Consider the following 14,518-nt stretch of genomic DNA (forward strand, 5'->3'; position numbering starts at 1 on the left):
ACCTGTAATTACATGAGTCTATGAAAGAGAAGATGCCCAGGATGACATAAAACTAAAAGACAGGAGGATGTACATTAACACCCATGCCCCCCCCCCCCCCATCTCCCCTCTCAAAAATATGAGAGGCCATGCCATCCTGGGCCAGATTCAGCCAAGCAGAGGGAAATTGGCACAGCTTGGGACTTTCAGGAAAGGGGAGACACTAAACTGTGGCAGATAAATACTGCTAAACTGAGAAGGACCTGAGTTCAGAGAATGGGAGTTAAAGATGCTTTTACTGTTGAGATCTTTGCTATCTGGTTTTGATATTCAGGGATCTTTCTTTTTATTCTTTGCACTGGCTGATAATGAAAAACGTTGGAATCTTTTTGTTTATGCTTGTCTTATCTGGTGCTTGGGACTGAAGAAATTCTGTCTTGCTTTAGCTGCTGCAAGGGAGATATTTTTGCCTGGAAAAGGGGCAACAACACCCTCATAAACTTACCCCATTACTCTTGACCCTGTAAAACTTCTAGTCTACAGTTTGGAGAAGAATAAGGCAATGGAGCCAGCAAGTCACTGAGAATGTCTCATTCTCATACTTTAAAATAAAAATATTACTGTCATCATTTTTTCCTTTCTTTTTCCCCTAGATAAATTTTGTGCTTTTTATTGGCATAATTGTGATACTTGTGCAGAAACTCCAGTCACCTGATATCGGGGGCAATGAATCCAGCATTTACTTGTAAGTACAAATAAAGCACTAATCAATTTAGATTTCTAATATACACATAGGAAAAAAGAAAAAGTAAAAAAGACACCTCAGCTGAATCAATCTGATTTTCAAAAAGAGTCACAGGATCTATTAAATTGCTTTGGTTGATTTTTCTTTCTTTTTTTTTTTTTTTTTTTAATCCAAAGGCCATTAAAGTACATTTTAAAGTACAACTTTCACCATTATTTAAAAGGCCTAAAAAATAAGCATAAACAAAAGATTAAAAAAAACAAACAACAACAAAAAAAAAAACCCACCCACCCAAACCTGAAAATTCTTTACAGGTCAGTTATCTGGAAATTAAAATGCTGACCAGGCATAAATATTATACTCATGGGACAGTCTGCTGTGCTTCATACTTTTCAGGGACATTTTGCAAAATTCATTGAAAGCAATAAGATTTGGTGAAAAGATTTCATTAACTTTGGACTGAGTTCTACTTGGGGAAGATCTCCCGAAGTTGCCTATGTTCATGTTTATTGCAGCCTTGTATGCATTCCACTTAAAGCAAACAATTCCCCCAGACACCCAGAATTGCTTAAAAAATGCACATCAAATCCTAAAATCTTCCTTTAGAACGTTTAAAACTTTGTTTGTGATTTACATTTTTTTTTAAAGCCAGCATAATTTGTATTAGTTTCCACGTCATTAGAGGACAGAGGCTGGCCATTTGAGATGGCTGTCATTCCCATTGGCAGTCATTCTCCATATACAATTATATAATAATTTTGAATAACAAGGATATGTGGCAGCATATTTGGTGTTTCTTGGCTTTTCAGCCTAAACATCACACACATTCACTTTGCAATTTTTTGTGAGCCCTAGTGATTTCTAGTGCTCATAAACATAGGTAAGGCTATTTGATTTAACACTGATTTACTAGTGAAAAAAGGCAAGTCATGCAGACCTTAAATAAAAATATCAGCTGCCAGGGTAAAGTAGGAGATGTTTATTTTGTAATTTACTTTTTTTGTAAATTACCCGGTGATCAGTTTCACCCCAAGTAACCAAACTCATAGTAAAATGATGTCATTCATGTAAATGACAATTTTCAGGGAAAAATATGTCCTCCAGCTGGCTATTTTTCCCCCTTTCTTTCATGTTGTCTTGTTTGCATTTACATGAAATGATAATACTTTATACATCACTTTTCCATGTCCGTAGTCAGACATCCACTTACTTACCGGAGTGCCCTTGAAGCTTGCTCTAAACTGTGTTTCCACAGACAAAAATAATGCTTTAAATTCATTCTGCAGGTGGATATATCTCTAGAATTCCAAGTCAGGAGAAAGTGTAGCGAATAGGTTAACTGTATGCATGGTTTGCCTAGGGCTTGCGTGGGGACTTCCCATGTCTCCCACCTATTCTTAGGTTGTTATTAGCACCCAAGATGTGCAGAGCTAGTTCTGGTTACGACCCAGTGAGTGCATGTTTGGTGCCTGCTGCACACCTCTCACATATGAAGCAAAGCATGCCACAGACTCCAGTGATTTACCTAGATAATAAAACATCCTTGTCATTTTTGATCAATATGGTGACTGAGTTTTACTGATGTTTTTCCTATGTGTATAGTTAGCCACCAAAACCAAAAGAAAACATCATATTTTCTGTTTCATTCGCTGCCATTATTTTTCATATTTTTTTGCAACTTTATAAATGGGTGTGTATAAATTGATCTTGCATTTATGTATGTGTTATGAAGTGGAGTGTTGTTTATCCAAACAGATTCAACAACAGAAAAGTCACACAAAAATGATAAAAAAGAAATGCAAACAATAAGTCTGTGCAGATATACAGCAGACATACTCAGTATTTGTGCACACATCTCCTGTAAAAAGAAGGCTGTTGTAATGAAGGAAAAAGACAGATCATAGTATGGTTATGTCACCATATTGAAATCTCTGTGGCATTTAGACTGTGGCCCATATTAAGCATTTTTCATGCCCTACTTTCAGTCTATTAAACATCATGCCATTAGAGCAAATTCTCCATCTGGATCTTTATTCCACACCATATTTAAGTACTTTGCCTTTAGCATGTGAGACAGCCCTGTTGTGGTTGAGGAAGGATGTTCAGCCTGTTTCTGAAGGTTATATCATGTGGTATCTGCAGCAGTTATTGAGATTTACTCTACTATGAGTCTTCCACTTTCTGGAATAAGGCTTTATCTAGGACTTCCAGCATCAAAAAAGAAAAGACCCCACAAAAGCTTGAATGACTTTGCGTAGGATTTATTTTCTTATATGTGTGGTATATGTTTATGTTCAGGTGCTTTTAATGATCATTTTTCTTAGGAAAATCTACTCCAGTTCTATTTCATAGACACCGTAGTCATGGTTCTGCAAATCACTTAAGCCTGCATTTGACTTTAAAAAGCCTTGGGGATGTGTTTCAATTCAAAGATTAATTATATATTGTTACCACTGTGCATTCCTACTAGCGATGTTAGCTGCGAGCTAGGACGGGCACGCAACAGAGGAGTGCACTACTGGGGAGCTAATGCTTAATTAGTACAGTGTAGCCAATACAGAACATAAGACTTGCTTTAAAAAAATCGAACAATAAATTGTATGATTTGCAGCACAATAATGCGTGCTTTACTCCCCTAAACAATCAGACTTTAAATAACCTGATGGTCATTATATGCAATAGCCTTTACCCTTAGGCTGACAAAAACTTGGGAACATGTAGCTAATTCCTAACAATTTTCTGCAGCAGTCAGATGCTTTAGGGATTATAAACTTCCATTTTATCAGCTTGTATGTTCAGTCATTCATTACCAGTCTCATGCCCAAGCGACCTTTCTTCACACATTTAGCTCCCCCTCAGAGCTGCCTGCATGCTGCTGATCCCATTTCAGACGGAACGGCTCAAAACCTGCCAGATGCTGAGAGAACAATGACCCCATCTTTCTTTTACTGATGTTTTAGATAGAAACTCCTCCCTCTTGCTGAAATGACTGGGGGCTAGGCATCAAAAATATCTAAGCAGCTGAGGTAGGAATTAAAAAGGAAATAGAAACCACCTTTTTTAATATTAATTTTAATTTTATGATAATTTTTGTGTGTTTGTTTTCTCCCCCCCCCGAGAATCTTAAGCTACTTTCATACTTCCTCCCAGTAGTCATCATAATCATTATTTACTTGTTAGTGTCAGGAGTGAAGTGCCAAAGGCATAACACCCCACCCCACCCCGCCCATGTTTCTATTTCTTGAACTATGTTCTGGTTTCAGTTAATCTTGTGTCAGTGCTAAATAATTCCACCAAATTAAGCATCAAACCGAAGCAGGACCAGTGAGAAGTTCTGAGATCCTCAGGTGCTGGCGAGGCATAAATTGATATTGATTGTATTCCTAGTGTAATTAAGACAGCTACCCGTACAGTTCAGTCAGGTTTCTTGCCCCATCTGGTGAATGAATTGTAAAACGATTGTAATGTGCCATGTTTGTACACATGACACACTTAACCTTGTAGTAGAAATGACAATGTCTTGTACTTGTACCTGTATATTCCATCCAGTTAGATTTTATTTAACGGGCTTCCAAACAGAAAGCACTGCCTGATTATTAGCAATCTCTAATTGCACAATTTGTAAATATTTTGAAAAAGTGTAGATTATTTAGGGACACTGGTCCACCATACGCCGCAAGCCAAGTAGCACTACGACAGAAGCCCACGAACCCAACGTGCACTCGCAGCTCTGGGGACTGGGAACACGTATTGACAACCCTGCTACAGCCGGTTCAGCATGCAGGGTGTCACATCAGACCCACATCCTTTGCATGGATTTTCATACATCAGTTCCTTGTCTGGAATTTTAGGAAACGGATAATAAATTGGCAAGGTTTCACTGTTTTTTCCATAAGAAAAAGTGTGTAACGTGGTATGTCAGAATCTGCTTTCAGGCATCCTGGTTTTGGTCAAGTTGTTGTAGAGAGAATACATTCACCACCACCCCTCCACAAAAGCCATATCCTTCTAGAAATGCCTACACAAAGCTTAAATCCATGCTATTATTTTCATGAGCATTTTTGCACTGTTGAAAGACTCATTATAGGTAGAAAATCATCTAACACTATCACTACCATAAACCACCACAGTGTTTAAGTAGGTATGCATGATGTAGGTGCATGCTGGGATAACCCTTAAGGTTAAAAAGGCCCACACATTTCCATCAAGTCTTTGCTTATTCATTCGTTTTCAAGGATCAACACATTTAAATGAAAAAAATCTACTTTTTTTTTTTAATTTTATTATTTCCACTTTGTCATGAATAGTATAATTTGGGAGGGGGAAGCTTGTTTCTGCTTTTGCTTTAACAGATTCTTCATAAATTTTGTATCACATGTTGAAAACTCAATGAAAAGAAAATAAACCCCACATATATCTAGCTAATTCAGGTCTACGTCATTCCTCCACTCAGCATCTTGCTGGAAAGAAAGGAGAAACATGGCATTTATCATAGGTAGGTATGATTTTACATACGGTGCAACCTAGAGGGTTAGGGCAGGAAAAGCAATGTTGTAACACAAATGTTTTGGTAAACAACACTCCTCTACAGCTCACCTATGGAGTCACTGGACACTCAATGATTCATTCTGCTACCGCTTTGTCTTGCTGCAAGTGCTCAGACTGCCAGCATAAATAATTATTGACAGGGTCTTGATGCCAAAAATCTCATTTTTGATGAAAAAAATGGCAAATGTATGATGGACAGTATATTCGTTAGTATGGCACTTTAATTTCTCAACCCCAGCTACTACCAGTTGAGTGCTGGAATGCCCACTCACCCAGCAATGACAGGAGCTCGTGTCCCTGGGCTGATCCTTTTCTGTCACAAGAAAAGACAACAGAAAATATAGACGATGGTCATTTGGTATCAGTGCATGATCAGCAAGGACCTAGTTCTCATTTCTAAGAAATACTAGGAGAGCAGGTGTTTGCTACTGAGAGTAACACAAATTCTACTGTAGAGAAAATGCTCTTGTTCACAACTACTATACTTTTCATTTCCATTTCCCAAGACAAATTATTATTTTGGGTCTTGGCTTGAGGGGATTTTCATTTCTGTTTTGGATTGGGTGGTGGAGGTGGTATTAATTTGTGTCAAATCTTTTCGGATAGTGATTGGAAAAAAACTGAGTGTACTTATTAGGAATGTAAATTCATATAGGCTATGTACCATAATTGGCAAGAGTATAATTATACAGGGGTTTGTTTATTCTCAGATAAAGTAATTGAAAACCCTATTCTGCTTTGATTATCTGTCTATAGATTTGCTGTGTTCTCAACTACTATAAAACCAAACAGCACAGAATATTTAGTGTGTTTATAACATTCCTGTAAGCTGCTATTCCTGCTGAACAGCTGATACACAAAGGGGGCTACCCAAAATCCCCACCCCACACCTGTGGCAGGTAAAGAAACATGAACATACATTTTCAGTTGTCAAATCTAGCTTCCTAACCAAAATGCTGGCCTCTCAACCAGTATGCATCTTCAACATTCTTATGGTGGTCATGGGATCAGATCTAAAACTATGTCCACCTTGAAAGTGGTTTTGTTATTTCGTGGGTCACTTGCCAAAGAGATGTTCCAGAAGAGCAAATCAATATTTTTAAAGGAAATTCCATCCCTTTCCAGTGACATACAAGCACTTAACTGAAGCTTTGACAGGATCTGATTTGGAAATCATTGATCGCAAAACTTGTTTCTTGTGGTTACAAGATCATATGTGAAAAGTGTAGTGTTAAAAACTCCTCTGCTTCTGTAATTTGGAGATCCTCAGAAGGTGGTTAGAGTGCAAGTCCATTGCGCCTTGGCCTGCACAGGTGATGTCTGCATGACGGACGCTGACTCCTGTTATTTTCTATTTTGAAGTAATAATGAAAAATAGGATAACTTTGTCTTTAAACACTATTTGTGCACGTTGCTGTAGGGCATTTTGATGGGCAATTTTATGGTTTCAGTGAATACACGGACAGAGGAAAGGGTACAACACTGATTCATGTAGCTGATGAACTAGCTGACTTTTTTGAAATCTGCCTGAGTTTCATGCTTAACAATTCTCTAATGGTGACTTAACATTTCCACTTGACTCCCTGCTCTGGGGCAGCCTTAGAGAGCAAAGCTCTTTGTCCACAGATTGTGTGTAAATGAGCAAAGCACAGACTTTTTTCCCCATCTATTACAAGAGCAAGCCACAAACTGGAAAAGAGAAGACACTAACAGATGGTCCTTCTCTAGAAAGATCAAGGAGGTGCGCAGGTTAGTGAGGGAGAAAACAATGCCATGTTATATTTAACAGCGTGGTTATCTTGATAGAAATGTTCCTTCCATTGTGTAAGAAGACACAGTAATGCAATGCTCAATGTACCCTCAACAGTTCTATTAAGGATCGGATTAGCTCTAACAGGCTCGGTTTTAAGGAGGTTTAGGCCCCCAAAAAGGCTAAATAGTGTCTTATGAATTCCCCATGAAATATTAGTATCATGTATCTGGATATTTCAGACCTAAATGTCTTTCAAAGCCAGTACCTAAAACATTGTGGCTTGATTGCTGTAACTGGTTCAGAACAAGACTCATCTGAAGGATCAAGCCAGCGTGATTTATATGTAAGTGTTTGTGTCTGTTGAGTACCTGTGCAAATACAGGTCTTTGCCTACACATGTACTGTCTGAAATGCTATCTCTCTCTCTCTCTCTAAAATTGTTCCAGCACTGCTTTTTAAAAGTTCACAAACACTTCAGCAAAGTGCACAAAATAAACTGACTACACTTAACCTCTCTGCAACATTATAACTTTTGCCACATATTTAAGTTTACTGAGTAGCGAAAATAAAGTAGCCTTCCTAAAGAAAATGGGGTAGAGACATCCAATGTGTTTCTAAAGTCCCTGCAGTTCATCAAAGTGAATAACCTAATTTTGATCTGTATTGATAAACTTCAGCTGTCACGGAGCCCAGCAGACTAGAGAACATCCAGTGCCCAAGGCCAAGGATCTTTATGAATTACCCGTGGATTTGGGTGCAGTGTTGTATCCTTTGTCAGGGTAGCTTACTTACTGGGAAAGACAAAGGTTTGGGAGATACAGATAGTTTTTCAGAAACCTCAAATCGAGAGCTAACTTGGGAGTATCCAAATTGGGCCCTTCTGGCTGCTTTCCCTTTCCCTCCCATGTTGCTCATAGCTAGGTTTGCTGTCTTGACTGCATAGTTAGGCTGAAAGGGATAGATCTGGAATTTTATTTGTCCCAAAATCAGTTTGTAGCTTTGCTTCTTTGAATTGGTTACTTAGAGATAAATGCAGAGTTGAAGCAACTTATATGGAACTATGCTTATTATTATTATTATGCATAATAATAATAAAAAAAAAGATCTCACATGCAGCAGTTGTTGCGAGACTGCAGACAACGGGGAATAATTCTGACATCTCTGATCCTGAATGTGCTTTCAATCCATACCAAAGCTTGATGCACACCAGCATCCGTGGTCTTCCATTGACTTTTTTGCTACTATTCACATTTTTGCCTCTGCCATATGAGAACCCAATAATTTTCCCTCGGTCTCTCTGCTTCTCCATGCCATTGATCTCTTGTGTCTCACTTCAGCAACTAGCATGCTTCACATCCAGTGGTTTTAGTTTTACGTCTGAAGAATTATCAGGATGTACTCCAATCAGGTACATAGCCTTTAGAGCCTGCAGTGTGGAAGGGACAAGAAAGACGGTGCTGTCACAGTGCAGAAGGTTTTTTGATCTGGAAGGGTGAACTTCTCATAGGGCTCTTGTAACTAACACTGTGCATAAAAGGGACTGTGTGGTGTAAATGAGGAAATTGGTTAATTGCTCAGGAACAAATTCTCCCTGCCTTGGAGAGTACACACTCAAAGGCTACCAGGTCGCAATGGCTTAATATTGAATTAAGACTCAATGAAGGTGGTTTAAATAAATGTATACTATCCAGATTGGACATATCCAAAGTTGTGCATATGGTTCATATCTTAGTCTTAGTGCCTCATTTGCTGTGCACCTGTACCATTACTGAGACATTTCCAAACTCTAATTCCTGTTGTATATTTTCAATGGAAACACTGGAGATGTTCAGCTGATTACACGTCTGCAAGCCCAAGCCTTTTCAATAAAGGCAGCATTCTTTTTTTTCGTTAAGGAGGGTTATAGAGATGGGTTGAAACTTGGATCGTTGTCTGCGGCAATATCATGTAACATGTAAGGCAGGTGAGGCAAAGCAGTCTGACTGAAGCTTCAGAGCTGCAAATTATCTGCAGTCAGTGTAGCTATACTCATGCTGAGCTCTGCGGGCTGACAGGACCAAGACCTGTCTGTAATGCTTGAAAATCCACTTCTTGTGGCAGACTGTGACAACAAATACTCTGTGGGTTTTGCTCATTTGTTTAAGGACAATGAGCTAATCACATTCTCAGATAACTTATGACTGGATTTGGCCGGGCATATTGTTAATTCAAAAGAGTAAACCTATATTCAGAACCATTTAAGAATTTTCATTTGGTGTAGTACATTTTTCTCAGTAAACATGCTGTTGTCTCCTACGCTACTGTTATGTTACTGCACCTCCATCAGAATTATTCCGTAATGCATGGCATCAGCCTGTGCTCTGGAGTCAGTGAGAATAATCTAGCTTGTTAAAGCAGGATCTCCAGAGTTAATACAGAGGAACGATCAGGACACATAACCTTGAAGCTACAGTCCACTGAAAGACTGCTTCTGATGGAAGTATTCTGCCCTCTACTTTCTTCTTTAGAGCACAGCTAAATATTAAGCTTTATCTCTTCATTATTTGATCTCTCAGTAATAGCAATGGCTTTCTCCATCCTTGTATGCCCACCCTATAGAAGTTAGCAAAGCCAAGAACGAACAGTGTTGAGATGGTTTTCGGCTCTCTTTGAGCATACCGTTTCATCTTCAAAGCTCAGATCTGCACAAAGGTCAGAATTACTGGACAAAAAGTTCCAGTTCAGATTCACAGTTGTTAGACATTCGTTTCCAGCCACAGCTACAGTCTGCAAGCAGTAATCCATCCTCAGCCTCTGGAGAGGTGACAGTGGTTTCCTCACAGACACACTGTTCCTTTGTCAGATGATTGTTGTAATGACCACGCTAGATTTCAGTTACAATAGATTACATCTAACTTTGCTGGAATTAAAAGTACACTCATGTAAAGTGTATAGAGAATATTGAATGTTCTCTGTAATACGGGAGCTTTGAAATCCATAAAAGACCCTTGGAGGCTTCCTACATACACCCAAGGTTTTAGCTTGAAGTTTATTGACTTTACAAGTACATAGACACAAAAGATCCAAATCTTCTTTGTGTTCATCCAAATCGCTGAAGGGAAAAAAAAAAAGCAATCCACTGGGCTGTGTAAGACATGCCTACTCAAAAGTGAAGAGCTACTCAAAAGTGAAGAGAAGCAAAGCTGACCTCTTACATGTTAAACTAATGCCAGAGCCTTAAAAAGTAGCCACTAAAACATCAGAAGAAAGAAAATTACAGTCAACTGATTTGAATGCGTTTTGGATAAGGACAGTAAAGGAGACTTCACACTTTCGCTTTTTTTTTTTTTTTTTCCATCTTGTTTTCACATTATTCCCAAGTGTCAGAAGATGATCCTGGAATACCTCAAACCTTTTAGAGAGGTCAGGGGAAAGGTGTTGCTGGTTTTTTTGTTTGTTTGTTTGTTTGTTTTTTAATTTGGTGGTGTTAGCAGTAAAAAGTAGAGTTATAGGTAACAAGACTAAGACTTTTGGATTTGTTTTCAATTGAGGAGTGGAGAAAAAAAAAAGAGCTGCTTTTTTTTTCCTGAAGAGCCTAATAATGGTTGTACTTTTAGCAAGGCAGCATGGGACCCACCTGATTTAATAAAATAATCATACAGGGCTCCTTCCACAGTCAGTAGAGATCTACTCAGTCCAGAGAATACAAACATTAGTACAATTTATTTTGTTCTGAACAAGATGTTTAAAATAGGTCAGATAAATCTCACTGTACAGTGTATTTCTCACCACCAACTGCAAAGCTAGTGTGTGGTGACAAGGTAAAAGACTATAACATTAACTTCAAAAATTAGATGAGATGGAACTAGATAACAACTCTACTGGGAAGCATCCATGCTTATTCTGTGTCTGGGTGAGAGAGGTGATACGAGTCCACTTGCACAGAGCGGACTAGGGGCCATGGTCACCACTGCAGGACGGAATTGTATAGTCTGTTTTCTGCTCACAGAACCCATTCAGTTTTCCAAACTGCTTCCATCTGATCTGCAAGTCCAGGGTTTTCAAAAATGTAGTTGGTGTTCTGGCTAGGGAACAAGTTTGGCTTCAGGGAATCCTTGCGTATTGAGCAGCAAAGAAAAAAAGTCCCCCAGCCTAGAGCAGTATCAGCTGTATGCAAGTAGGTATGTAGAGTAACTGATAGGCTATATGGATCCACTTTTCAATTGTTTTCTCTCTCTTCCGTATAATCTTTCTACTTTCACTTTGGTTAACTTTCTACTGTATTTTCAGTACTTTATTTCACTGATTTTTTCCCCACATTCCTTCTCCTACTACTACATGGTTGCCTGTGCTACTTGTAGTGAGGTTACATAGAACTACTTGAGCAGGGTGCTCAAAGACTCTTCACGAGGCACAGTTTTAATTTGCGTGAATCAAATTCTACCTTTGCTGTGTCTCCTAAAGGATTCCCCTTCGGCATATTCAGAGACAACCCACAAGCTCTGCAATTCCCTGTGTGTTATTAGTGACCTAAACTCACGTCACTAGTTCATTTCATTTTCATGATGGACCTACATGGCCTTGGTAAGAGAGCATAACGTTGCTCCCCTGAATCAGCATGCTCATTTTAATTCTCTTAAGCACCTCTTAAAAAATTCTACAAAGTCTTTTGAATTGAATGGCAACTACTTTTGCCTCAAATTTGTGTACTCTCTCATTTGCATTAACTTGCCAGACGTTAACATGCTCAGTCTGACAAGATGGTTATCAGCCACATCATACATCACTCCTTTGACCCTGGGAATGTGTAACTGTTTTCTTTCCCCTTCCACCCTAGCACTCTCCCTCTTCCTCCCCGAGGCAGCTGCACTCCATGCACAGGACACATGCGGTGAGACTCAGCTTGTTTGCCTTTAGCTGTCTAAAGTCTCGTATTTAATCTAAGCAGTCTAGTCGTCATCTGTGGCGGAGCTGAGAGACCCGGGCACCTCTGTCAGACAGTGCATCCATGTGTCTGAGGTGCCTCTGTTACACAGGTCAGCTCAGCCTCTGGAAGTGGCTGTTTCTTTCCATGAGTGAGTGAATCAAAGGTGACAGTTTGGTTTAAATTCGTCTTAGGTACATATAGTTCAATGTGACCGACTCCATTCTGTGTGTGCCTACAGAGATCTAGGGATCCTACCCTAATTCATGTAGTGTTTTGATATTTATAATCTCATTTATATTAATTTTCTCTTATTTGGCTATTTTTTCATCCTTCCTATTTCTTTCTGGTTTCTGCATTTTCTGCCTCTTCTCTCTTTCTCCCTTTCCTTCCACCAATGTTTCTGCTTTCATAATAAATAAATAAATAAATAAACAAACGAATGAATAAAATAAAGAGGGTTTTTGAAAAAGGGAGGGGTGTGTGGAAGGAAGGAAAACTTCAATCAATTCTGTATTCAAAAGATTTTGAGTCACTGTACAATACCTAACATCAGACAGATGATTCTACCTAAATTAGATGAGTGGCAGAAAAAATGCTAACAGCACTAAAATATGAATGTTTTCCTGAGAAGTGCTAGCAAAGTTTTCCATCACAAACCCATGGGTAAATGTCCCTTCATTGGATAAGGAGCAATATTAATTCTTAGATAATATTTTCAAAATCCTTTTTTTTAATAATTCTTGCAAATATCAAGTGCAATATCATGTTAGGTTTACTCACTAGAAAAACCTGTAATGAAAATTAATCCCTGCCAAGTAAAACAAGACATAAGCAGTAAGGGAATCGTGGGTGGGGATTCTTTTTTTTTTCCAGATCACCACAGCAATATTAAGCATGTAACTGAAGAACACAATCCTTTACAACAATCCACAGCTAAGATTTTTCAAAGTGATTATTGATTTTTAGATGTTTCATCTTCAGGTTATGTACATTAAAATGCCTTCATAAGCACTGCTTTTCAGCACATGCTGAGCACCCCTCTTGTGGTAAAAATCGGTCAGATAAAATATAATTCAGATCAGGTGATCCAAAAAAGAGTGAGACACTCAAAATCCATAGTCACTTCTGAAAGTCTCAGTCACAGTAAAAAGCAACTCTCTCTAAAACTTCCCTCCTTCTTTTTGATTAGTCTTAGCTGACAATTAATTCGTGACTCAGCTCTCTGAAAAACAGAGGCAGTGCAAAATTTTACCACAGAAGTGAGACTGTAAAAGGAACAGTCATTTTCAGATGTACTTCCTTAGCATCATCCAAGAATTGAGATTAATTTTGTAAATTGGAACATAATTACCTTTTCTATTTGCTGGATGTGTGCATGCCACAATAGTCTGCTTTCTGGCTCTTAGGCTACAATCTTTAATAACAACACAGTTTTCAGGTTTTGATTACCCAAAAGGAAACAAAACAAAACTAAACAAAACTCTAGTAAATGGGATTAGCCTAAAGGAGTTAAGTTAATCTGTTTTCAATTCAGTCTATTTTACTATTCAGTTTATAAGCTGTATCTTCCCCTTATTTAGGTTAGGTGAACAAATCTTGGACCAAGCATATTAGCAGAGCAACAGAAACAGAGTTTGATTTGTTTGAATAAAGTTAGGTTTGCCTTGTAGGCAATTGCTTTTAAAAATCATCTTTTTTTCCTGTATAGTCAATGGTGATTTAGTCAGGATAAGCAGATGCCGTTCATCCCATCCTAAAGGGTCAGCTGAAGGAGGTCAGTTATAGCCTGAACAATAGCTGTATATTTCTCTCTTAACTACTTATTCTCTCTGATGATTCTCAAGGGACTAAGGATGTCCAGTTTACTTAGACATCGACACTGTAAATATCCAGTCTTCTCTGAGCTGAATCCCACCAAAACAACCATGTGTTGAAAACAAAAGAGAAAAAAAAATCCTCCCCTTAAAAGCTGACAAGAAATTAATGTTTTCAATTCTCATGTTTTTCAGCCCATTGTAACAGCTATAAAATCTGTTACAAGATCCCTCACAACGCCTTCCCATATTGTTTCAGATCACCCTTCTTGACAGCTGATGTAAATTAGCCTCTCTCAGGCTGGTTGTAAATGTTTCTCCATAGCAGCTCTTTCTAGAATACAACGTGTAGAAATGCTGGTCCTGGTTCCTAGTAGATGTGCCTGCTGCTTTTATGACCACACCAGTCTTAGTGTGTGTGACAAAAAATGAGCGGTCCCTCTGAATTACCAGTCAGACATGCAGTTTCTATCCTGAACTTCCCTCCCCCTGCATCACAGAAGCTGGGCAAAAAAAGTACTTTGGTGTCCTTACTAGTACTCTTCAGTAAAAAAGGGATCCACACTGTCCTGGGTACTTCCACCTGAAAATGAGGAACAGTAGATCCAACTTCATCTTAGATTAATCTTCATCCTACAATTCTATGTTACTCTCTGACTGTCCTGCAGAAGCGTGCAGCCAACTTTCCTTGTCCTGTCACCCTCCGCACGATACCAGACTGCCAAGGTCACGTGTATTTTGGATGCGTAACACTGCCCGCCTGCCTCCGGGCT

At 38.8% G+C, this 14,518-nt stretch overlaps 1 protein-coding gene across 4 annotated transcripts in view; it reads left to right on the forward strand.

Annotated features, from left to right (window-relative positions):
• The window catches only part of ADCYAP1R1 (ADCYAP receptor type I), a 140,907-nt gene that overhangs the window by 113,085 nt on the left and 13,304 nt on the right, over window positions 1-14,518 (forward strand). For all 4 annotated transcript variants that reach the window (XM_055806718.1, XM_055806719.1, XM_055806721.1 and 1 more), the window contains exon 13: window positions 633-724. In XM_055806718.1, the coding sequence (XP_055662693.1) occupies window positions 633-724 (92 nt within the window). The remainder of the gene's footprint in view (window positions 1-632; window positions 725-14,518) is intronic.

Source organism: Falco peregrinus, chromosome 5 (assembly GCF_023634155.1).
Source record: "Falco peregrinus isolate bFalPer1 chromosome 5, bFalPer1.pri, whole genome shotgun sequence".
Lineage (NCBI taxonomy): Eukaryota > Metazoa > Chordata > Aves > Falconiformes > Falconidae > Falco > Falco peregrinus.